Source organism: Tribolium castaneum, chromosome 1, assembly GCF_031307605.1.
Source record: "Tribolium castaneum strain GA2 chromosome 1, icTriCast1.1, whole genome shotgun sequence".
Classification (NCBI taxonomy): domain Eukaryota; kingdom Metazoa; phylum Arthropoda; class Insecta; order Coleoptera; family Tenebrionidae; genus Tribolium; species Tribolium castaneum.
The window spans coordinates 4,909,077-4,934,972 of record NC_087394.1 but is presented as its reverse complement, the minus strand read 5'-3'; the positions used below and the strand labels follow the sequence as shown (position 1 = coordinate 4,934,972).

The window sequence follows — 25,896 nt, the reverse complement described above, 5'->3', positions numbered from 1 at the left end:
AATAATTTGTTGGACTGTTTGTGGTAGAATTTAGCGCAAATTTGTCCCAATTATGGGCACAATGCGCGTCAGGGACACCCATTGTTGTTGGCATCACTGTTTGTCAAAATTATGATTTCAGTCGAATTGTGTTCACAATTTCTTGGGTAAAAACCATGAATTTGATCAAATTCACACACGAGGCGTCATGAAGTCGTCCCAGGGGCCGCTCTAAGTCACGTTGAAGTCATTTTAATTGGTGAAAATGGGAGGTTATGTGCAATTGACTCGGGTTCTGGGCACCCTTTTGAAAATGATTTTGAAAGTGTGGGCCTATTCAGGCCTCGTTTTGGTGTTTTGTTTCCTGTTGTATTACGTATACGGGGGCGTTTTCGCCGTGGTTTTGCTGTTTTTTGCCTTAACAGGTAGGTGGTAACTTTGGGTATTAAGGCTTGAAAGTGGTTTGTTCCAGGGGTTTTGTATCACGTTCAAGACAATTTTTTGTTCTACCCCGAATTACCTAGTCATTCGCGTGTTTACGTTCCGATTCCGTCGACTTTAGGCCTTCCCTACGAAACGGTGCAGACTAGAGGCAGTGATGGGGTTTTGATTCACATGTACTTTATACATCAGCCCAAAGATAGACAACGATTATCACCAACGATTGTGTTTTTTCACGGAAATGCCGGGAATATGGGGCATAGGTTGCAGAACTGCAGGGGGCTGTATCACAACCTCCACTGCAACATACTTTTAGGTGAGAAATTGGTTTTTAATGTTTTTTTATTCTTAGAATGTTATTTATTTTGTTTGTTCACTTTTGTTTAATGTTTTCAAGTTTTTTTAATTGTGTGAATAATGTTTATTTATTTTTGCGTTTATTAAAATTCTCATTTGTTTAAATAAATATCCAAGAATGAAGAAATTTATTTTGACTAAGATCATTGTAAATCGATGTTTTCAAGTCGATTTTTGGTCTTAAAATACATTGATTTATTTTCCTTCGATGTGATCATGGTCACCTATGATTTTGAATTTGGGTTGGCAATATTTCTGTTTGTTGTTGCCAACTTAATTTCCTACTCAGGTTACTTCGATTCATACTTTGATTAGAAATTTAATTCCGCAAATTAAAATTTTTACTGTAAAACAGTGTTGCCAGCGTAATAAAATGAAGTATTTTGCCGAATCTTTGGTAAAAAGTTGTCAAATTTGAATCCGTTATTGTTATAGGTCCAAAGTATGTAGAAAGCCTACTTTCTATCTACCTTTGTGATTGTTAATTTGTTAATGTTTTGCAAAATAAATCAAAATAAATAAACGAAATTTAATCCAACAAAACAAGCTAAAATAAAACTAATTTTGTAAAAAAAAATCGAAAAAAAAAAAGAAAAAAAATTGTCAAAAATTTAAAAAACACTCAAGTTTTTGACTGAACAATTACTAAAAAATTTACAAGAATAAATTTATTTGTGGATTTGTTTGCGCGAAATATAATGCTTTTGGATTTATTTCCATCGAAGTTACAGATTTTCCGTAAAATTTCTCAAGAAAAACTAGGTTCTTACATGAATATTCCTTAAACACTTGAAATATGAGACAAAAGTACACAATTTTTCATCATTTTGGTGAGTTTTTCGATTGTTTTTGACAAAAATCTTGCCAAAAAATTGTGTTTCGAGCTAACAATCGCACTAAAAATAAGCTTTGTTTAACGATATTGAGATTTTAGTTCAAAATTCTGTGTTTTTTTGATCACATTTACTCAAAATGAACTAAATCGATAACAATCTTAAAAAGTAAATTAATTTTTTGTTCAAAAATGAACTAAATCGAATGTTTTTTTCAGCCAATTATAGCCTAGTTTTTAAAAAACAACGGTTTTTTACCGTTAAAATATGTTTATACATTTGAACAAGGCAAAGTTGACAAAGTTTTGTTCAAATTTGGAGAATTTTCAGCCTATTTTTGACAGAATTTAGAGTAATGATTGCAAAAAAGACTAAAATGATAGTTTTGTTTAAAATGTTTTTTATCCGTTAATCTTAAAAAAGGTAAAAATAAACCATTTTTTTATTTAATTTTGTAGCTTTTCGATTATTTTGCCAAACTTTAAGTCAAGAACGAGCTAAATCAAGTGGTAATAACATAAGTTTTTTTTACAAAGAAAAAAATGAGTCTTTATTTTAAGAACGAAATTGAGCGAAATAAACTGAAATAACATCAATTTCTACAAAAATTTGCTAATGTTCGAGTCCGTTTTAGCAAGATTTCTCAAAAAAATGTTAGTCCTCACTTGAAAACTCTTCTTCAAACACTTGAAATGAGAAAAAATAAAGAATTTTGGTCAAACTGGTGAATTTTAGCCTCGTTTTTGACAAAGTTTTGCTAAATAATTACCTAACAGTCGCACTAAAAAGGTTTATTTAGCAAAATCTCGCAAAACATTGGGTGTTTTCGATAGATTTTTGCTCAAATTTTGCTAAAAAACGAGCCAAGTTGAGTGAAACAGGCAAATTAACATCAAATTTCGATCTAGCCTGTAATTTCTTAGTCAGCTTTTAGTTTAAATTATCGAAAAAAAATGTGAATTTTACCATAAACACTCAAAAAATTTTTTTTTATAATTGTCAACGGAATTTTTTGCAAAATAATTGCGTTCCTGCCTGAAAAACGGGAAAATTCTTAGAATATGCAGAAAATTGCGTCATTTTTAACTAATTTTCTATTTTTATTTGCACATTGCATTACGATGTGAATAATAATCAAATTTACTTTTTGATGATTGCGCAGTGAAACAAACCATGTGTTTTGTTTGGGAAAATACTCAATTTTTTTATTTAAATAAACAAATTTTCATGTACTTGCTGTTCCAAAACTATTGAAAAAATGGCAGTAGCACACTTTGATTTTTTAAGGCAAATTGACCACAAATAATTTTTTTGTGTTTCCGTGTGAGTTTGTGTTAAATTTAGTGCCAAGAAAACCCACTAATTACGAGAGAAAGCACAAAAATTGCCACACTTGGCAACACTGTTGCTGAATCGTCGGGACAGTTCGGATTTTTCCGTGGAAGTTAAGTTATAAGTGGCGCGAAATTTGAATTCAGTTAAAAACCAAAAAATATTCGCTCAGTTTTAGTTTAACTAAATGAAAGTTAGTTGAATACAGGGGCTATGGTCTGTCCGAGGGGCACCCGACCGAAGAGGGGCTCTACCTGGACGCAAAAGCCAGTCTCGACTATATTTTATCTCGGAGTGACGTCAACCACTCTGAAATAATCGTTTTTGGACGCTCCCTAGGGGGCGCTGTTGCGGTCGATTTAGCAAGTAGAGAAGAATACGCCAGTAAAATCTGGTGCCTAGTCATTGAAAACACATTCACTAGCATCCCAGACATGGCTAAAGTCCTTCTGGGGTGGCGTCTACTTCAGTATTTCCCCTTATTTTTCTACAAGAACAAAGTTGGTTTTTGTGGTTGTTTGTATTATGCGATTTCTTCTAACATTTCTCTTTTAGTTTTTGTCATATCACAAAATGAAGTTTTTAAGAGTTCCAACTTTATTCATATCAGGGATGGCCGATTCGTTAGTTCCTCCACGCATGATGTCAGAATTGTACAACAATTGTCGAAGTGTGAGAAAACAGTTGTTGCAAATTCCAGATGGGACGCACAATGAGACATGGACAGCTCAAGGTTATTATCATTCTTTGGCCGTTTTCTTGCAGAATTGTCGGATACAGATGGAGGAAAAGGGCGATTTTAGCAATAAAATTGATATTAGCGGCTGGAACAATGTACAAAATATTTGAGTTTTTATGGTTTTTTTATTTACGTCCAAAGAAATGTGTACATATTTTATAGCATTTATTGTCTGCGCCGTTTTACTTTTGCTAATAAATTCCTTTTTGACATTTTACCCGATTTTCTTAAACCTATAACGATTTTGAAGTTGCGATTTTTACAGAATATGCGATTTTAGTTCAAAAATGAACTAAATCGAGTGAAGCAGACTAGAAGAAATAAGGATTTGGTCTGATTTGTTGATTTTTTGGTCATTTTATTTTTTAGCGAAACGAAAATAATTTTATTTATTAAATTTTCAGGGAAATACTTTTTTTTCAAAGTATTTTCAAAATTAATTTTTAATTACGTGTGGTTATAACTGGAAAAAACGGTTTTATTTCTGGAAGTTTGCCAACTCTTACAGTTTTCACCAGATTGGCATAAAAATCACCAGATCTGGTGACATTTCCAAAAACGACAATTGTATGTATGATAATACAGGGTGTAACGAAAAGATGTGTAACAAAAGGGATCCATAGATTCACTTTGTCAAAGTAAAACGATTTAACATAACTTATCTCTATTTGCACCAAAGTTTAAAAATTATATTATTTTCCTTTTTTTTATATTAGTATCTAACTTTTTAATAGGTTTTTTTTAGTGTTAATAATAATAATACTATGATTTATTCAGAAAATTCCATTAGGCAAAGAAAAAAAACACAAGAATATTAAAGCTTAATAACTACTATAGTATATTTACTTAAGCTAAGCTTAAAAACATGTTACAAATAAATTCGCTTATCCCACATAATAAAAGATATGAATAAAAACGTTACTTATGAAAATAAAATACTATTACAGTTTTTTCGAGTTTAAGAATTATATCTTTGATCACATTAATTGTAGTAGTATAAAATTCTGACATATTATGAAGAAATTTTTTATTGAAATATTTTTTTTTATTTTAACTTTACTGTTTTAAAATTTTTGTTAAACTGTTCTTTAGGTAAATATGCCTTACTGGGTAAATGCTTATATATTTCAATTAAAATAATAATAATAAATTAAAGTACTCACCTAACAGCAACTGGACAAACTTTTGTAAATATTTTTGTTATACTTTATCCAACAAATCTATTATTTTTTAACAATTTTTGTATTGTGTTTGGTTTAATTAATTTAATTATTTATTATTAATTTTTCCAAAACGATAGTAATAATTTTGTGAAAAAGTTCATTTTTTTGATAAATTTACCGATAACCATATTATTGTTATTTAATATGCACGTGCCTAAAAGAACTGAAGCCGAAAAGAAAAAAATATAAATTAAAAAGCAATAATAATTAAAATAGGCGAATGCCCAAAATTTTGACACGTTAACTTAAATTATTTTTTTACTCCAAAACCAAAACCTTTACGAAAATTTTGTAAGATACAAAAATTGTTTAAAACTAGTGGATCTTTTGAACAAAAAACAAACTATACTACTGGGATAACGTATAACAAAAATAATATTATGTCCTGAAAAGTGTTTGCAGATAAGTAAATACTTTACAATAACAAAAGAAACAGTATCCAAGCATGTGTTTTGATAGTAAATTACTTGTACCAAATTTTATCGAATTTTAAAATGTTATTAAAAAAATCGAAAATAATTTTTAACTTTGGCGCCCTCTAACTTTTAAACGATCCAACTTAGTATACAGATTGAGTCAAAAGTGTCGGGCCAACTTCCGTATGATCATAAAAAAAGTTCAGTTGAGCATAAAAATCATATTAGATTTTTGTTTCAGGCAACTTTTTTAGTTTTTTTGTAAATTTTTTATTGTTTTTTTAAAATAAAAAACAGGTATAACTTGGTAAAATATATTATTTAAAAAGTTAAAACAGCTAAAAATGTAAGAAATCAGTATATCCATGCTTAATGTTGTCTTTCAAATAAATAATTGCTAATTGCATCTAATTGCAAAACTAACTTTTGTTTTCAAAATGTGCTACAAAGTTAGAAGCCAGTGTCCCTCATTAATATTTTTTTGGTTTTTCCGTAGATTTTTAAATAGGTATTCTCCCCTTTTAGTCCTGAAGGCACCAACCGTAGAAATCAAAACGCACTAGATTTCGCCCAATCTGGTGTTTTTAGTATGTAAGGTTGGTATGTCAGTGAACGTCTCCTCCACTATTTGATGTTTTTATTTCAATTTTTAAATGAATTTTGCACTTTTTATCGCTTTAATTTAATTACCGTTGTTCCTATAAACCCATTCGAGGCCACCTTGTATCGTTTTGACAGCTCCATTTCGTCCAATCACAGCGCGTGTCGTAGCGCCGCCCCTCTCGCAGCCAGCTGAGATCGGAACAGTCATCTCAGTTCTTTCACAAAAGTTGACACATTTCCACCAAAATGTCTCAAAATTCCCACAATCATGCCAAATTCCCCGTCTCTGTGTGATCCCCCATCGTCAGTGCAGCCCCTTTGACGTGTGGAACGATGCCCGCAGCCCCCGAGACGGGACCCTCCTCAGGCAATTGTTCCCAGCGATAAGAACCTCTTATCACCTGTCAGATAAATTTTCACGAAACAATATGTTACTGAGCGCTGAGGCGTACTCCTGATAAACCGCAAAATGAGTGCTTTGGAGGTGCTAGTGCGGGTGTTTTTCGTGAGTGCTTTGGTGGGCTTCTGCCGCCCGGAGGAGGCCCCCATGACCAGAGCGGAGCGCCACCGGCTGAGGGAGGAGACCCGGGACATGTTCTACCACGCGTACTGGGCCTACATGGAGAACGCGTATCCTGCCGACGAGCTGATGCCCCTGAGCTGCAAGGGCAGGTTCAGGGGGCTCACCCCCAACCGGGGGGACATCGACGACTGCCTGGGCAAGTATGTGAAAGTCGGGGAAAAAACGGCTGAGTTGTGTGGTCGGGGGCTGTCTTTGATTATGTAAGAAAGTGCAGAATTCGCGTTTGTTGGGTTTATGTTATGTATTACCTCATGAATGTTGCTATAATTCACATATTTTGTTACTTAATATGAGCTGTTTCGTAATTTTTATTATCAAAAACAATTCGTGTTTTTGTTTACTTCGAGGTTGCATTGTTATCAAACCACTAACCGCAAAACATATCACCGGTACAGTTCTTTAATCAATTTTTTTTATCAAATTTTCATATGTAATGAGATCTAGAATGTCCGAAGTTTTTAGAACAAGTGATAGTTTATTTGACACAAATAGTGTAGTCATTTTTCTTCAGCTTAGGTAACTAGGATGGATTAAATATCAGTTCTTTTATGGTTTCACTGATCAAAAAAAAGATGGAATTGTTTTTCTTATCAGTTACCAGCCAAAAGCTTAAAATGGTAAAAAGCAAAAAAAGTGATTTATTTTTACGTAGAAACATTTTAATTGTTTGTAGAAATAAATCTTAATAGAAATAGAAATAATGAAAAATGAAATGTCAGTTTTTTTATCGTTTTACTTGTCAAAAAAGATGAAATTGCTTTTCTTATCAGTTACCTGCCATAAGCCTAAGATAGTAAAAAAAATAAGACAGTAGTAACTCTAATGACGAATGAAACTAAAAAGTAGAAATATTTTAATTATTAGTAGAAGTTAAGAAGCTCAAAAGAAATAGAAACAATGTAGAATGAAGTACCATCAGTTTTTTAACATTTTATTTCTCAAAAAGAATATGGAATGTTTTTCTTATCATTCTTATTTATCTTATCCTCCAACAGTCTAGAATGGTAAAAAGACAAATAAGACAGTAACAACTCTAATAAATAACTAAACCAAAAAAGTAGAAATATATTAATTAGTAAAAGTTAAGAAACACAAAAGAAATAGAAATCATAAAAAATGAAATACTACCGTTTTTTTATCATTTCTTTTTCTCAAAAAAGATAAAATTATTTATCTTATCATTTACCAGCCAAGAGTCTAAGATCATAAAAAGAAAAATAAGACATTAATAACTGTAATAAGATAACTAATTAAAAAGTGGAAATTAAAGAAATAGAAATCATAAAGAATGAAATACCATCATTTTTTTATCATGTTATTTCTCAAAAAAGATGGAATTCTTTGTCTTAATAATACCAGCTAGGAGCATAAAATGGTAAAAAGGATAAATAATAAAGTTATAACTGAAACAACTAAACTAAAAAAGTAGAAAAATTTTAAATTTTCGAAGAAATAAGTAGAAAATAAGTAGAAATTATGAAAAATTAAATATCAGAAGTTTTTTTATCGTTTCACTTCTCGGAACAAGATAATTGTTTTTCTTATCAGTTAGCAGCCAATAGCCTAAAATGGTAAAAAGAGAAATAAAGACAGTAATAACACTAATAGCTCTAATAACCAAACTAAAAAAGTAGAAACATTTTTATTATTAATTTAATTTTTAGTAAAAATTCAAATCTCAAAAAGAAATAGAAATCATGAAAAATGAAATATCAGAAGTTTTTTTAATCGTTTCACTTCTCAAAAAAATGGAATTGTTTTTTTTTACCATTTATCTCCAAGAGCCTAAAATGGTGAAAAAAGAAATAAGACAGTAATAACTTGAATAACTAAACAAAAAAAGTACAAACATTTTGATTATTTATTTAATTTTTAGTAGAAATTTAAGCTTAAAAGAAATAGAAATCATGAAAAATGCAATATCAGAAGTCTTTTTATCGTTTCTCTTCTAAAAAAGATGGAATTATTTTTCTTATCAGTTCGCAGCCAAGAGCTTAAAAAGGTAAAAAGAAAAATAAGACATTTAATAACTCGAATAACTATACTAAACAAGTAGAAACATTTTAATTACTAATTTAATTTTCAGTAAAAATTAAAATCTCAAAAAGAAATAGAAATAATGAAAAATGAAATATCAGAAGTTTTTTTATCGTTTCACTTCTCAAAAAAATGGAATTGTTTTTCTTACCATTTACTAAACTTAAAAAGTAGAAATATTTTTATTATTAGTAGAAGTTAAGAAGCTCAAAAGAAATAAAAACCATGAAAAATAAAATATCAGAAGTTTTTTTAATCGTATGACTTCTCAAAAAAAAAATGGAACTGTTTTTTTATTAATTAGGAGCCAAGAGCCTGAAATGGTAAAAAGAAAAGTAAAAGATAGTAATAACTCTAATAACTGAATCCAAAAAGTAATTTAAAAAAATATTTTTAAATCTTGTGAGAACACTTGACTTTTTTCGTGAATTGTCAGTTCTTAAATAAAAGTATCTAATGAAATAGAAGATTTTTTTCACAATTTTTGAAAATTAAATGCTCTCCGAGGATATTTTGGAATTTCATTAAACATTCAAATAATTGTTGGTAGAAATTAAGAAGCTTAGAGCTTAGTAGTCTATGAAAAAGTATACAGGGTGTCTCGGGAATGAGCTATCTAAACTTGCTTTTTTCAATGGGACATTCTATATTTTTTGCATTTTGCATTTTTGGCCGTAGTTTGTATCACAGATGTTTTTTGTCGCTTTTGAAGAAAAATTTATGTGGCAGAGGAACTCCAAAACCAGATTTAATAAAAATATTCTTGAATTATCAATTATTTTTAAATTTTTTTCTACTAAATTATTGAATTTTCAAATCAAAATGAACCAAAAGGTCATGGAAAATTAATAATTTGAACAAATGAAATTACTCAAAATCACCCTGTCAAAGTACTAGAAGAATTTTTTAGTTGGTGGTAAAACTTGGAACATCTTGTATGTCTTGTCCGCCCACATTTAATGAATCTAAAAAATAATTTGTCATTTTATTTTTATTTTAAGAAAAAAATTGTCTATAAATTGCCATAAAGAATAATTAAAAAAATATGTATTGCACATTTTTCATTTCGTAAGTTTGTGGTGTTTTTTTATTTAAATTTACTTTTAATACCGTCCTTACATCTGGGATTTAAACAAAAACTACCAAAATAATTAATTCAAAAATTAGGAAATTTTTAAACGCTTTTTACAATTTTTTTCAGTCTTCAGTCACAAGTGAATGATTTTATCTCTTCGAAATGTTATTTATTTTTTGCAAATCATTGTATGCACTCAAAGTGGACGATCTAGAGATCCATTTTCATATTTGGAATGTTCTCACACAGAAAATAAAAAGTACAAAGAATTTTTTGGATTTTATTATTGTTGGCGGATTTGTTAATTTTATTAGACATTTTTTTATCAGTTACTTCTATCATCCTACCGATTTTGACCCACAAACACTTGACTGCGATATAATTAACTAAGTCTCAAAACAGTAAAGATATTTCTAGAAAAATGACCGCAATTTTTGTGACTTTCTTTAAATTGCATTCGCGCGTTCTTACAGTGCTTTTTATCGTCGTCATTTTTCGTTTCGTAATAATTAGCGTAAATAATTACTTAACGACGTCTAGAAAAAACCGAACAGGAATTACTCCTACATTTCTATTTAAGTACGTTTTAATTACCATAAAATTGATTGTGACATTGTCGCAATAAAAACGGATTAAAACTTAATCTAACGTTTGGAAGAATCGAAGCAATTTCGAGCTTGGAAATTGGAATTGAACATTTTCGCGACGGTGGATTGGAAATTATAATTGGGAGTAACAGTTTCGTAAAGTTTTAATTGTTGTGTACTTATTTAAAAACTGATTAAATTTATCATTTAAGCAGAGATTATTTTAAGACTGTTATCTAATACATTTACAATTTTTTTAAACATCAATAACATGCATTTTGCATGTCTGTTTTATTATTTAAAACTTCAAAGAAACTATTTACGTTTAAAATTGCTATCAGCGACAGTTTTTAATTTAACGCTCGTGACGATATTGAAAAATTTGAGCCAATCAATTTTCAAGGAATTCGGGATTTTGCTCACATTCTTCCTCATCGTAAATTTATAACGAAATTACTTTTGATAAAAACTCGATCAATTTTTATGAAGAAACAAGCAAGAGTCGAATTTTATTTAAAGCTTCCTGTAGCGAATGGTGATTGCAGTATAAAATTATAAATAGTCTTTCTGCTATCGCACCTATATTTTTCACATAAAATCTGTTATAAAATTTTTACAGGTTACCGATAAATTCCAAATGCTGTACTAAAAACTTGCTTTTTACTGCTTTGTTGTACAATTTAATGCAATGCAAATAATGTCGCATAGACTGAGTCAAAGTTGAAAATTTTCCAGGATAATTAGGGAAAAACGTCTGATATTTTAATTGCAAATAAGTTAAAAATCGTTAATACAAACACGATATCGACCGTGTCCTGTTTCAAGGATAATCTCGAAAGATCATGTAAACTGCTCGTTTACATTGAATTTTTTTTTCGTGATTGCTCTCATTTTTCCAATTTAGCGTAATAAGGATATACACGTGTGAAAACAGGAAAATTATCTTTACAAGCAGACTGGAAACAAGATTGAAAATTTTCCAACACATTTTTCCAGGAAATGAAATAGATTATGAAGAATATTTTGTCTGGAATTGAATCATTACAGTGCAGCTGGTAATTTTCACATGTGATATTGTTGTGTACTTGTTTAGTGGAAAACTAGACGCTGTATGTTGCGATGAATCAGCTAAATAAACACAATATGAATGAACTTATCAAAAATAATAATACACTGGGTGACATTAAAATTGCAACGTTGAGAAGGATTTTTTATTGAATTTTCGGGCCTATAATTAGGTACCTAAATATAAAAACATTCTTACTTGTTTTTTTTTTAATAAGAGTGTCTTTTCACATTTTTTATTTGTTTAATATTTCTGGTTGAATTACAAAGTATCTTAATAAAAAAATATCGTAGTTTTGACACTATTTAATTTTTTTTTACTTGGACAGTGTTTAATATTTTTTTTTTTTTTTTTGAATTACATTAGCTAAGAAATATAATATACTGATAAATTTTGAAGTTTTAACGCCAAGAAAAAGGATTTTTTACTATATTGTGTGTTTTTTTCATTTTATCACCGAGTTTAAAAATTTATAACGTTTTATCTATTTTAACAAAAAAATTACGTATTTTTTGTAACCTAATGTTTTGTAATTTAATTGCAAAATGTGAACTAATTTTTAGAGAGAAAGATTACATGGTTGCCAACTTAAAAAACTTTTTTTATGCTAAGAATTATAATAAAAATTATAATAAGTCTGTAAAAGTTGTTTTCTTATTTTATTGTTTTTACGAATTTTTCTTCTTGTGTATTGTCCTAGTTAGAAAAAATGACAAAAAAGGTAAAAATGCTTCAACCAACTCGATTTAATATTTTATTTGTTAGGTGATTTTAATACCACTTAGGTAAAAGATTAATTAAGTTGGTACCAATGAAGATATTGAAATAGACAAGTTATGTCTTCGATCACTGTATTATTTGATGTTGCCAACTTAATTTTAGAGTCATAGGACACTTAGATTGAGTGCATGGTGTTTATAAAAGATTACATAGCTGCCAACTTAATAAAAAATATTCGTTTTAATAAACAACTATTTTATAAATAAAATTCTTGATTTTTTTCTAAATTCGGATCAGTTTGTAAAAGCTGTTTTTTATTTCTTTGTTTTTACGCATTCTGATTATGTACTGTTCTAAAGTAAGATAAAACGCCAAAAAAGGTTAAAATGCTTTGTTTTATTAAATATTTTCTAAAATATATGTTCAAACTTCTGTTTATATTAAAAAGAATTCTTCATTTAATTGTTTAAAGTGAGGTTTCATCAGTGCGTCCTATAACTTTAAATTCATAAGTTGGCAACAGTGGCAATGTTTGAATGGGCTTCTTTCCACACAATTTGAGGTTGCCAACTTAATTTCAAAATTCCACGTTAAAGAATAATTTGGGTGAAGGTGGCTCACGACATTGAAACTAAGTTGGCAACAATGGAAATATATCTCGGTCACTATATTATTCAATGTTGCCAACTTAATTTCAGAGTCATAGGACACTTAGATTGAGTGCATGGTGTTTATAAAACACTGTAGTCTTTAAAACTTTTCAAATAATTGCCAAAAAAGCACATTTTTTAAAAAAGATTACATAGCTGCCAACTTAAAAAATATTCGTTTGAATAAACAACTATTTTATAAATAAAATTTATGATTTTTTTCTAAATTAGGATCAGTTTGAAAAAGCTGTTTTTTATTTCTTTGTTTTTACAAATCTCTATTGTGTTCTGTTCTAAAGTAAGATAAAAGGCCAAAAAAGGTTAAAATGCTTTGTTTAATTAATATTTTCTAAAATGTATGTTCAAACTTCTGTTTATATTAAAAAGAATTCTTCATTTAATTGTTTAAAGTGAGGTTTCATCAGTGCGTCCTATAACTTTAAATTCATAAGTTGGCAACAGTGGCAATGTCCACACAATTTGAGGTTGCCAACTTAATTTCAAAATTCCACATTAAAGAATAATTCGGGTTAAGGTTTCCTATGACATTGAAAATAAGTTGGCAACAATTGAAAATGATTTCGATTACTATATTATTCAATGTTGCCAATTTATTTTCATAGTCATAGGGCACTTAGATTGAATATTTGGTGTTTATAAAACACTGAAGTCTTTAAAAGATGACAAATAATTGGTGAAAAAACGCATTTTTAAGCGACTTACAAGAATTATTCGTTTAAGCTGGTTTGTGACTTTGAAATTAGGTTGGCAACTATGAAGATATGAAAGTGGACAAGTCTTTTTAATGTATATTAGATCACCACCATTATTGTTGTTAACTTAATAAAAAAATCAGTTAAATTAAGTTGGCAATAATGAACTAAGTAAATGGACTAGTCATATCTTCGATCACGATATTATTCAGTGTTGCCAATGTAATTTTATAGTTGTAGATCACTTATTCTTATTAGAGTAAATTATTGCTAAAAAGTGTTTTCAAGCGATTTTAATGTCACTTGCTATTGTTATATTGTTATTCAATGTTGCCAACTTAATTTTCAAATTACTGGTGGTTATGAAACACTAAATAAAAAAGCGCAACTTTTGTTTTCAAGCCATTTGATTTAATATTTCCTCAATGTTCAATGCCACTTGGCATATTAATATAATTAATTATTTTCGAAGGTATTGAAAAAACATCGACCTCCAACGAATTCCTGACATTATCAATAGTTTCGCTTCGTAAATTCGAAACGTTTTTCCCTAAAGAAGTTCCGGTCTAGTGCTCAACATCAATGCAACAATTTTTAAAACTCACGTATCTGAAAACTGGACATAAAAGTAGTAATTTTTCATCTAACTGCAAGGAGTTGAATTTCGCTATAAATATTAATATCTAGTATTATCGACGGAGTTCTTGGTGGCTGGCACAACCCAAACGACTTTATCCGTTTTTCGTTAATCATTAATTTTTTTACATATTAAGTAAAAAAAACAGCAACTTTAATTTTTGTCTTTCCTTTGTTTAAGTTTCTCACTCACACTAATTGATACTCTGGACTCTTTAGTGGTGTTAGGTGATTTAGAAGAATTCGAACATGCCGTCAAGCTTGTAATAAAAGACGTTTCGTTTGATAACGATGTCGTCGTTTCAGTTTTCGAAACAAATATTCGGGTTTTAGGGTAAGTAAAAAATTAACAAAGTTAAAAAAACTAAAAAGCGATTTTAGTGGACTTTTATCAGCCCACATTTTGGCCGATTATTTGCAACAAAGGGACGGGATTATGCCCTGGTATAAGGGCGAACTTCTCAACATGGCCAAAGATGTGGGCTATCGGCTTTTACCGGCATTTAACACCACGACAGGAATACCACATTCGAGGGTAAGTTAAAAATTATTTTACCTAAAATTTTTGTAGTTATTATACAAGACGATAAAGAGATTGTTTGATCTTTAACGTCGTGTATAATACAACTAAAAAATACTTTTTCGGTTAAAGTCCTACTTTATCTACTTAAAAGAGTTGATAAAGTAGTAGTTTCCTCTACTGTAGAAAAATATGATTTATTATATATTTTGTATTTCTTCTGTCTCTTTTCAATGTTGCCAAGTAAATAAAAGACCCAAAACATAAAAACCGCCAACTTGACTACTTAAAACTATTTGAAAACAATGTTGCCAACTTAATGTCAAAGTCATAGCCAACTGTATTTTTTTAAGGTGAATATGAAATATGGGTTAAAGAGCGATAGATTGGAGTCGGCGAGGGAGACGTGTACAGCATGTGCTGGGTCTATGATTTTAGAGATGGCAGCACTGTCTCGACTGACTGGAGAACCGATTTTCGAGGAGAAGGCTCATAAAGCGATGGATGAGTTGTGGAAGATGAGACATCGAAGTTCGGATTTAATGGGAACTGTTTTGAATGTTCATTCGGGAGATTGGGTTCGAAGGGATTCGGGAGTGGGAGCTGGGATTGATTCCTATTACGAGTACTGTCTCAAGGCGTATATTTTGCTGGGGGATAACAAGTACTTGCATAGGTTTAATCGGCACTATAATGCAGTCATGAAGTATATATCGCAAGGTAATTGTTTTTTTTTTTTCGCAGATTTTAATTTGTTTCAAGTAAAAGAATTGAGGTGATTGTTGATGTTTTTCTTACTTTATATTAAAATCAAAAAAAAAAATAATAAAATGAAAGTGAATCAGAAAAACGTATTAAAACTCTGTTGGTATTGCATTTATTTAAGACTGGGAAAAATATCTATTATCGTGGAATTTAATAATTAATAATTTGTTATTATCTACGGGATTAAAAAAATTTCTTCATAAATCGATGGAAAGTGTTTTTTTTTAGGGTAGAAAATTTATGTTGTGAAAATAATTATAATATAGAAACCCATAAATTTCAAAATCTCTTTAGCATTGTTTAGTTTTTTTTTTTTCACAAAATTAACATTATCAAGGTGTTTTTTGTAAAATGTCTTAGTCCATTCCGACCATTTTTGAAGGATATTTTATTTCAAAAGCTTGTTTTTTTTCTATATTAATTTATGCTGTTGTCTCTGAATTTTGACTGCAAATTCTGAAATTTTCGTTAAATGGAATTTTCGGTAAATCGCAAATGCAAAGAAAATTTTTATTTATTTTTTAAAAAATTTTACAATTGGGCATAAAATTGCATTTTGTTGTGCTTTTAACCACAACAGCTAGACATGCACTCATTTTAATTTTAATTTTAAATTTTCTTAAAAATTATAAGAAGAATTCTTGAATTGAATAATTTTTCATGTTAGATATAAAGTTTTTTAGCGATATTTTGTTAAAACTTAGTGATAAATTATTAATTTAGCTTAAAAATTGCTTTAATATTTGTCTCTGACGTTTTAGCAGCCAGAAACGTATTATTTTGAGGAATTTTGTCAAAAATAAGTTAATTGATTGAAAATTATGTTTATTTATTTATACGTTGTTGCATTACTTATTTAAAGCAATTTTCGTTCGTAAAAGTATTCTCAAAAAATTTAATTTTTTACTCAAAATTTGAGCTCGGAGCTCAAGTTCTTTTTAAGTTGTAATTTTTTCTCAAGACTGTGAACTTTTTTGAGGAGTATTATTTTCCAAAATTTTGATTTATTTCAATATTGTTGTATGTAGATTTTTTTTCTAAAACTTGCTTTTTTAAATATAAACAATATAAGTACATAATTTTTGTAGGTTTTTAAATTTCGTCATTTTTTTTTTAGTTTTTACGTATCTCTGTAGATTTTAAAATCGTCAAAACTGCTTGAATAGTTTAAGAAATTTTATATTTGTACTTTGTTGAGTCGGAAATCACATTATTTTTTTATATTATTTTCAGTGAATAAGTGAATTGGCTGTTAAGACATAGAGTAATTTAATGATTTTTCGGCTTTTTTCTGCAAAATCGGTAGATTTTAGTGAGTTTCTACAGAAATAGCGTAATCTCAATGAACGACTTCTTAACATATTTCAGTAAAATTTTTGAGTTAAATCGGACAATAAAATCACTAAATTAAGTGTAAAATCACATTATTTTGATTTTTTTTGCACCTCTTTTATTAAAAAATTGTAATTATGTAGCTAGATTTCGTCAAAAATAAATCGAAAATTACCAAATTAGTTTAAAGAAAAGCAATTTTTACACTTTTTAACGATTCAATACTTTTTGGGATAAAAATGCAGTTTTTATTATATTTTAGTAACAGTCCCAAAATTATAAATTAGATCACATTATTTGTGTTTTACTTACACGAAAAAGTATAAGACGGTGTGATGTTTTTTTTTTCAATTAGATATGCGAAATTTTGCCAAAAAATATGCAAAAGTTTCGTTGAAATCAAAAATGGTTTCAAAAAATTCAGTTTTTTGCGAGATTTTGTTAAAACGGAAGGGGAAGTCACCAATTTGGGTTAAAAATGAGTGTTTATTTTTTTTTTTCAAGGTTTTAGCACTACTTTTTTAGTCAGAAACTTTAATGTTTTGAAGAATTTCGTTAAAGATAAATTATTAGTTTTTTTGCGAGTTAATTTGGTTAGAAATAAGTTGAAAGTTTTCAAATCAGTTGTATTCTCTTTATTCTTTCTTAGCTAGACACACAATTATTTTGCAAATCTTGTTGAAAATTACCAAAAAGAAACACGCTGAATTGAAGTTGGTATTTCGTTTTCAAGTTATAATAAATTATAGATACGTAAAATATAAAGATATAATAAATATAAAATGTGTCAAAGTGGAAAAAATAGTTTTGAAATTAGATTTATTACAGTCAAACTTCTTTAACTCGAACTTCTCTAACTCGAAAATTTCTCTAACTCAAAATGATTTTAATGAACAAAGCATGCGCGAACTTCTTTAACTCGAAATTATTTTCGGAAATATTCGTCGTAATTCGGCGCAGTGTTATGCATTTCCTGGAATACCCACAATTCTAACCTCGAATGCGTGTCAAAGCTTGTTGTCTTGTTTTTGTGAAGTTTCAGTTTCGCAAAAATTGGCACATTTTCTAAAAAAAAATGGCATCTAAACGTAAACTTAAGAGTCTATTGAAAAAAAGTTGGAGATCCTGAAAAAGTGGACAGTGGGGTGAAAAAGAAAAAGATAGCTGAAAAATATGAAATTCCGTCGAGTACATTATCTACAATTATTAAAAACAGAGCGTCAGCGGTACAGTTTGCTCAGGAAATTGGAAATTCTGCCAATATGACAACTGATATTGTTTATAATTCACTAAATAAAATCGAGCGATTTTATGAAACCAATTGTATCAAAAAAACTGTACGTCAAAATCTGATCACAAGTTATATGCATTGAGAAAGAAAATATATATGTATGTTCATACAAATCTGTAATAATGTTCATTTCTAATGAAAAAATATTTTCAGTTTCTGTAACTCGAAATTTCTCTAATTCGAACAAATATTCGTTCCCCTTGACGATTCGAGTTAGAGAAGTTCGACTGTAGTTGGTTAAAAATGGCTTTGAGTGTTTAAGGATATTTTTGCTGTGATTTTTTAAATAAACATTTATTAGTCTTAGTTTATTCGTTTACCAAAAACTCTCAATTTTTATAATTATTATTTTTCTCTTTGATTTGGTGACATTTAAGTTTGTCACTGAGATTCGCTATTCGGAAATAAAATTAACTAATCGCCCTCTGGTGATGACTTTTGAACTATGTCGAAAACAGTAAAGAAATTTTGGTAATGCCACATTTAACTGACATTTAATGAATTGTTCAACAATTTTGCGTGTATAGTGTTAATTACTTACAATAGAAAGAATTACTTTAAAAGTACGTGGTGGTAAATACTAGCGTTGACTTTGGTTCTGTAGTTTTTCGTGGTATAAAGTGTTTATTGTTGGAACTTGAAAGTGGATAAAAAGTGAAAAATATTTAAATTTTGATTACAAAGTGTTATCAAACAGTTGTCTAATTAAAGATTATAAGTAATGGATCACAGCGAACACAAAGTTTGGCTCAAGAAACCAATAAATTAGTGAAGTGTTATGAATTTTAGGTTAGAATTTTCCACTGAAAAAATCATGAAATGCTGCGGTAAATCTACAAAACTACAATAAAGATTAACAACTGCTGATACATTTAAACGTAAATTATGCCAAAAGGTAGGCTTTTCAATGTCTTTGTAATAATTTTCCAATAAAGAAAGTGAACCAAACAGTCATTCGTTATTCGTGTTTTCCTCGTCATCTCTCATTTGTCAACATAAGTTTCTTGCATCAAAGATGCAATAATCATTACGCATAGGCAATGTAATAATTGTGAAGCACCAAAATTCGTACAACGCTCAAAATATCCGAATAAACATTTTCCCGCCATTTATGGTTACTGTTTTCGACCTAGCTCAGTGGCGCCCCCAATGGTAATTTTACTTCCGAATAACACAGTTTACATTTATAAAAAAAATTGGCACCTGAATGATATTTTAAATTTCATTGTTTTTTTCTTTTCAATTTTGTGAGCGGAATTTACAATTAAAAGAGAAATAAGTTTATGCTATTTTTTTGCCATCAAGATAAAGGTTTGTTATTTTAGTTGTATTATTAATTTTTTTAATTGTTACTAAATGTTTATTTTTTAAACTCTTAGGTCCGATGTTGCTGGACGTGCACATGCACCGCCCCCACACCAACTCCCGCAACTACATGGACGCCCTCCTCGCCTTCTGGCCCGGCCTCCAGGTGCTCAAAGGCGATCTCAAACCAGCCGTCGAAACCCACGAGATGCTCTACCAGGTCATGCAGCGCCACACCTTCATCCCCGAAGCCTTCACCACCGACTTCCAGGTCCACTGGGGCAACCACCCCCTCCGACCCGAATTTCTCGAATCCACTTACTTCCTCTACGGTGCCACAAACGACCCCTACTATCTCGAAGTGGGCAGGACCGTACTCACCAGTTTACAAAAGTACGCCCGAGTGCCTTGCGGCTATGCCGCCGTTAACGACGTCCGGACACGCAAACAGGAGGATCGGATGGATTCGTTTGTGTTGTCCGAAACGTTGAAATATTTGTATTTGTTGTTTGCCGATAAGGAGGATTTGATTTTGAATTTGGATGAGTTTATTTTTACGACGGAAGGTCATTTGTTGCCGTTGAGTTTGGCGGGGTACAATGGTAATAAGACTGTGAGCGAATTGGATGTGGAGGAGGGGGAGTTTGCGAGGATTTGTCCCAATACGTTACAGTTGTTCCCCGAAACGGTGAGGAAGCCGTTACAGAATATGGTCGATGGGATGTGTCCCAAGAGGAATACGAAGAGGAGGCTGACAGCTGTCGAGTTCTCGGCCTCGAATATCAATCATTTGAAGATGATTAAGGATATGGGGATCAACATTATTGCGTTGAGTGATGGCCGGGTGCAGCTGCTACACACGTTTTCATCGGTAAGAATTATTTCGTCAAATAAATAAAACTTTTCACATTTTTGTGTTTAATACCTGTAATAATAATTATTTATAAAAATCAGAATTCTTACATGAAATGGTATTACTTTTTAATTGATGAGTTATATTAATTTTGATTTAATTTATTATTTAAATCAAAGACAGTATGAGACGAGAAATGTAATTATTTTTAATTTTTGGTTGCATCTAAGATAATTTCAGAAATGTATTACAATTATTGACTCACCAAATAATTAACATAAATTAAGAAAACACGAACTGAATCCACAGATACCAAAATTTATTATCCATTTATTAATAGATTTTAAGTTATCATTAGCATTGTGAGATTATTTGTTTCATGCTTTGTAGATTTTCTTTGAAAAGAAATTTTCTCTAGTTTTTTCGGTCAGTTCATCCAGTAAAATTTCTTGAATAACCACCAAAAGGTACAGTTTTGTTTAAAACCCAAATTGTGATAGGGATAGTAGATCTAATATCTTTACATGCAACAATTTTTCGATGATTTAACTTAAAATTGTCAACATTGATTTTTTTGGGAATCCATGAATTTTTTAAACAATTTGGAAATTTAACTTTTAGTAATGGTGTCATAGTAAGCAATTAACTCTAAACAATAAAAAAAAGCTTTATAGAAAAATACATATGATATTATTTTTATTGCTTCTGTAAATTTCACTGTATAACAAAAAGTAAAAATTTTTGTGTTTATTTTAAAATGTTAGTGTTTATTAAAAATAAATTTTTGGTCGCAATTTATTCCTAATGTCGGTCTACGATAAAAAAATCAAACAAACTAATAAATAGCAACAAAATAACGTCTTGATTAAATGTAACAGAAAAAACATAAATTAGTGAATAACCAAATAATTAATGACATTATGCAAATACTCCTAAATTTTGTTTAAAAAATCCAGCCATCCATGCCTGCTTACTGAATAATTCTTACGAGTGAAAATTAATTTGCTATAAAATTTGATCAGCTATTTGATTAGTTTAGTGTTGATAGTATAAAATATCAAAAGTTGTACTATTTTTTTAAGTCTTTATCGTTTGTTTTGATTTTTTTGTTTATTATTTTAAACTTCTATTTACCTTTTCATGTTTTTGAATGATTTGCAGTATCGCTTATTTTTTATTATTTACAACGTGATTGGTTGATTTATTATGCCGTCATAACTAATACTCTCGTTCATTTTTTTCATTTTTTCTTCGTTAATTTTGTGAATTGTTGTTTTGATTTGGGTTTCTTAAAGAATACAAAAATTTTGGCTTTCTTTTATGATTTTTTATTGTTCATTTAATTACTTTAGTTGATTTCGAATGATTTTTTGCTTAAAAAAGAACAAAAACCACTTTAGGAAGGCTTTAAATGCTTGATTACTCTGTCCGAAGTCCGAAGACGATATTTCTGAACATTTCTGGCTAAAAAAGGTCATCTACGCATTGACTTTTTTTTAAATTTGTCGATTTCTATCATTTTCTCGTCCGAAAACGTCATTTTTCCCCCACTCTTAACGTTGAAAAAAATCGTTGGTTTTAACCAAATTAATACGTAAATCGTCATTTTCAATCGGAAATCTCGTTTTTCTATTATTTTTTCGGTCTTAGCTTCTAATTTTATTCGATATAATACCTAATCTCAATACCGCCAGACTGATCAAGGTTTTGCTAATAGTTTTTCTAATTCAATTGGGAGTAGTATTAAAATTTTATCACATTTTACAAACATTAATATTTAGCAGAATTTTCGTATTCGGCTTTTGACAATTCCAACACAAAGATTTATTGTTACGGTCTAATTTATTTATCTACTTACAGTTTTTTCAAAGCCACGGTTAAAGTTTTTGAATAGATATTAAAAAATGTTTTTGTATACAAAGTAAAAATGTTACTTGTGATAATATATTCTCTGGCTCAAAAAGGCCATCATTACGTAATAATTTTTTTCAGAGAAGTTGTTTTCTAATACATTCTTGCTTAAAAATTTGCCAAAATTTTTTGAAATCGCTTTATTTTAACTGAAAACGTTTTTTTTTTCTCAGTTTTTTTAAAATAATTTTAGCCTATTCTTGGATTAGGTTTTAGGCGAGAAAGAGTAGAGTGGAGTAGAGACAGGGTAGGACGATTTAAACCACTTATTTTATTATGATCAAAGTTTTTTATTTTTTTACACGCAATAGTCTGTAAGATATCTTTTTTCAATTTATCATGCAAAGTTACATTGTTACTATCAATTTATTTATAATTTTATTTAATAGATTTAAAGAGATATTAAAAAGAAGATGCTTGTTGTATACATTAAAGTTCTTTACTTAATACTACACCTTTTTCAGTTGTATTTCAAAAAAGGTCAACAAATTTAATATCAGAAAACGTTTTTTGCAATTCAATATCTCAGAAAGGGTAAATAAAGAGTACAGAGTTCACCTTTTATATTGTATTTAACACTTCATAATTTTATTTTTGACGAAATATTACTATTTTAGAATGTTTTTAAGAGTGATCTTTTTGGCAGATGTAGAGAAAGGTAAAAAGAATTTTTCGAAAACAAGAAAACTGATTTTAACCCTTTTTTTTTCAGTGGACACAGCAGTCAGTACTTCTGTTTACCTTTTTGAAAAAATGTTATTCGTTGTTTTCCTCTGTAATCTTCAGTTGTAATTTAATTTTTTTTTGTGCTTTGTTTTAGAAAAGATTAATTTTGATTCAGACAGGCTAGTCAAGAGTTAAAAAAATCACATGTACAGAGTAAAATAAACTGTTCAATGTTTTTTAATTTAAAATAATGTTGTTACGTAAGCTAAGCAAAGAAACGTAATGATAATTAAGAGCAGAGCTTTAATTTTTTGTGATATTTTTATCCCGGCCACGTGATTGGTTTGTAAATCCAAATCGTTGGAAAAAATTCAGAAATGTTGAGATTTGAATTCTTAACAGACTGAAAAAAAATGGTCTAAAAACGTGTTTAAATTCTCAGAACTTGCAAAAATAATACTATTTTCGACATTATTCTGTAATTTATTGGCTTACTTATTAAGAAATGTCTCGCAATAATTGAGTTTTTGCTGAATAAACGCTTAGAAAAGGTAAATTTTTGGTTAATTTTGACCAAAGTTGGTGATTTTTTCGTTCTAGTTTAATACAAACAGGAAGAAAAACTTTATTTTTGGTCTAAAAACGTTTTTAATTTCTCTGAATTTGCAAAAGGAATGCCATTTTTGACATAATTCTGTTCTTTAGTGGCTTACTTTTTAAGAAATTTTGCGCAATAATTGGGTTTTTGTTGAATAAACGCTTAAAAAGGTAAATTTTTGGTCAGTTTTGATCAAATTGTATGATTTTTTTCGTTCTTTTTTAATAAAAACAAGAAGAAAAGCTTGATTTTTGGTCTAAAAACGTATTTAAATCCTCAGAATTTGCAAAAATTATGTTCTTTTTGATGTAATTTGGTGATTTATTGGCGTACTTTTTAAGAAATTTTGCGCAATAATTGTTTTCGCTGAATAAACGAAAGTAAATTTTTTGTAATATTTTTAAGTTTTGAATCCAAAATATTTACAAATGTGAATTACAAATAACTGTCAGTCGCCCATGTCCATGAGGATGAAATTTACGACACGAGCCGAAGGCGAGTGGTGTAATTTATCTTAATGGAAATGGGCATTTCTAATACGAATACTATTAATACTCTTTTTTTTTAAGAGAATTTTTAATTGAGAAAGTTAGTCAGTTTTTTACTGTTGAGAAAATTGAACTGTTTCTTCACAGTTGCAAATTCATGACTATGTTAGACTGGAAAAAACGGTTGCAACAATTAATTCGATTCTTCCGTTTTATTTGCTAGTGGAATTCTACTCTCAATTTGTTATCTTTATAAAAAAATTCCAGGCCCGTTCGAGCGCCGACGCCGAAGAGGGCCTCCTCTTCATGCAAGAAATGATGGAACTCTCGAAACTCCAAACCCAACAACTGGACGCCACCCCCCAATCAGTCACCTTTCCCATCAAAGACCAAACCCTCACAGTCCAGGCCTGCCCCTCGCAGTTCGGCAAGAACCTCCAAGGCGACCAGAAAATCACCGCTCGCACCATCATCATCCACCCGTTCCGCGCCTGCTCCGACCTCGTCCAGACCGAGGCCATCAAGGGGAAAATCGCCATCATGGAGCGCGGCGACTGCATGTTCGTCGACAAGGCGCGCAAAGTGCAAAAGCACGGCGCCGTGGCCGCCATCATCATCGACAACACACCAGGAAGCAGCGCCGCCTCCTCGCCGATGTTCTCCATGTCGGGCGACGGCACCGACGACGTCGCCATCCCCACGGTGTTCCTGTTCGCCCAGGACGCCTCCAAGCTGCTGTTCGCGCTGAGCAGGGACCCCAGCATCGAAGTCACCATAGGCGAGTATAAAAACGAAGGTGAGGCGTGGGCGCACAGCGAGGAGGAAAGTATGTTTCATAAATTGAAAGTCTCCGTCCAGGAGTTTTTGAATAAACACACCGGGATTGCGTTCAGTAAGTCGGTCAAAGTTGGCGCGTTTAGGGCGAGTTTAGGGTCTGATAAAATACGGATAACGTACGAGGAGGGCGAGGAGGGGGGGAAGGTCGCCGGGGTGGGGGATACAGTGACCACGCCCCAGTGGGTGCAAGTCCGTAGGGATTTGCTCAAGTCGATTATGACGTCAGAGGGGAAGGAATTGTACGTCCCTTTGAATATTTTGCGGATTTATTATCAAACGTTAAGTGATGATCCGATGGAAGATAAGAGAGTACAAGATACGGTCAAGCAGGCCGAGTGGTTGCTCAATCAACTGTCCATTGAATTGGCCAATAAGGACGCGTTGGTTAAACCGGAGGATGGGGTTAAGGTGTTGTCGGTTTTAACCGACTTGGGTCAGTTGGCTGGGAGCGATCTCGAGGATAAGGAAACACTAAAGGCGCTGAATTCGATTCTGGAAAGTGTGGCCAAGGATGTTAAGTTCAAGAAGGAACATTTGGGTGCGGTTATGAAGAAGTTGCAAGAGGCGGATGATGATTTGGTGGTCAGTGATGTTAAGCCCAAAGAGACGGACAGGGATTCTAGTGAAATTAATAGTAGTGATAGTGAACATATTCAGACGAAAATCAGTCACGCCGTTGATGAGTTATGATGGAGATATTTATAATTTTTGTTGATTTTTTTTTGATTGGTCTCAAGAGGAGCATTTCTGTCCTATACCCTACTTTATACAACTTGTACATTGCATCATGTAAATATACTCTATTTATAAAGCTGAATGTATAAAAATTGTGAGAATATTTTTATATTATTATATAAAATGTTGAACATAAACCAATAAATTTTATTACAAACGGAGAGTTTTAATGCGTTTGAAAATGGCAACGTCGCGGCCACGTGATTGGTTTGTACCGTTTTGGCGCCAATTTAAATTCAACCAATTTGATTTGAGAAGAAAAACTTTATTTTTGGTCTAAAAAGTTTTTAATTCTTCTGAATTTGCAAAAGGAATGCCATTTTTGACATAATTCTGTTCTTTAGTGGCTTACTTTTTAAGAAATTTTGCGCAATAATTGCGTTTTTATTGAATAAACACTTAAAAAAGGTAAATTTTTGGTCAGTTTTGATCAAATTTTATGATTTTTCTCGTTCTTGTTTAATAAAAACAAGAAGAAAAGCTTGATTTTTGGTCTAAAAACGTATTTAAATCCTCAAAATTTGCAAAAATTATGTTCTTTTTGATATAATTTGGTGATTTATTGGCTTACTTTTTGAGAAATTTTGCGCAATAATTGTTTTTGC

General features: G+C 30.5%; 2 protein-coding genes across 2 annotated transcripts; both read left to right on the top strand.

The window, feature by feature from the left end:
* The first annotated feature begins 90 nt into the window (after positions 1-90).
* Positions 91-3,896, top strand: Bem46. Its single transcript, XM_966498.4, has 4 exons — positions 91-404; positions 452-736; positions 3,141-3,442; positions 3,498-3,896. The coding sequence occupies exons 1-4, from the start codon at positions 245-247 to the stop codon at positions 3,789-3,791; spliced, it is 1,041 nt and encodes a 346-aa protein (XP_971591.1). The 5' UTR covers positions 91-244; the 3' UTR covers positions 3,792-3,896.
* Positions 3,897-5,917: 2,021 nt separating this feature from the next.
* Positions 5,918-25,448, top strand: Edem2 (ER degradation enhancer, mannosidase alpha-like 2). The gene is made up of 6 exons (XM_966443.4): positions 5,918-6,646; positions 14,172-14,324; positions 14,372-14,525; positions 14,864-15,230; positions 19,278-20,074; positions 23,987-25,448. Exons 1-6 carry the CDS (start codon positions 6,393-6,395, stop codon positions 25,244-25,246), a joined length of 2,985 nt encoding a protein of 994 aa, XP_971536.2. The 5' UTR covers positions 5,918-6,392; the 3' UTR covers positions 25,247-25,448.
* The last annotated feature ends 448 nt before the right edge of the window (positions 25,449-25,896 follow it).

Coding starts and splice junctions, on each gene's coding strand:
- Bem46 (XM_966498.4), top strand. CDS start 245: ATGGGAGGTTATGTGCAATTGACTCGGGTTCTGGGCACCCTTTTGAAA. Junction 405..451: donor GCTGTTTTTTGCCTTAACAG/GTAGGTGGTAAC, acceptor GGTTTGTTCCAG/GGGTTTTGTATCACGTTCAA. Junction 3,443..3,497: donor TATTTTTCTACAAGAACAAA/GTTGGTTTTTGT, acceptor TTTCTCTTTTAG/TTTTTGTCATATCACAAAAT.
- Edem2 (XM_966443.4), top strand. CDS start 6,393: ATGAGTGCTTTGGAGGTGCTAGTGCGGGTGTTTTTCGTGAGTGCTTTG. Junction 15,231..19,277: donor CATGAAGTATATATCGCAAG/GTAATTGTTTTT, acceptor TTAAACTCTTAG/GTCCGATGTTGCTGGACGTG. Junction 20,075..23,986: donor TGCTACACACGTTTTCATCG/GTAAGAATTATT, acceptor AAAAAATTCCAG/GCCCGTTCGAGCGCCGACGC.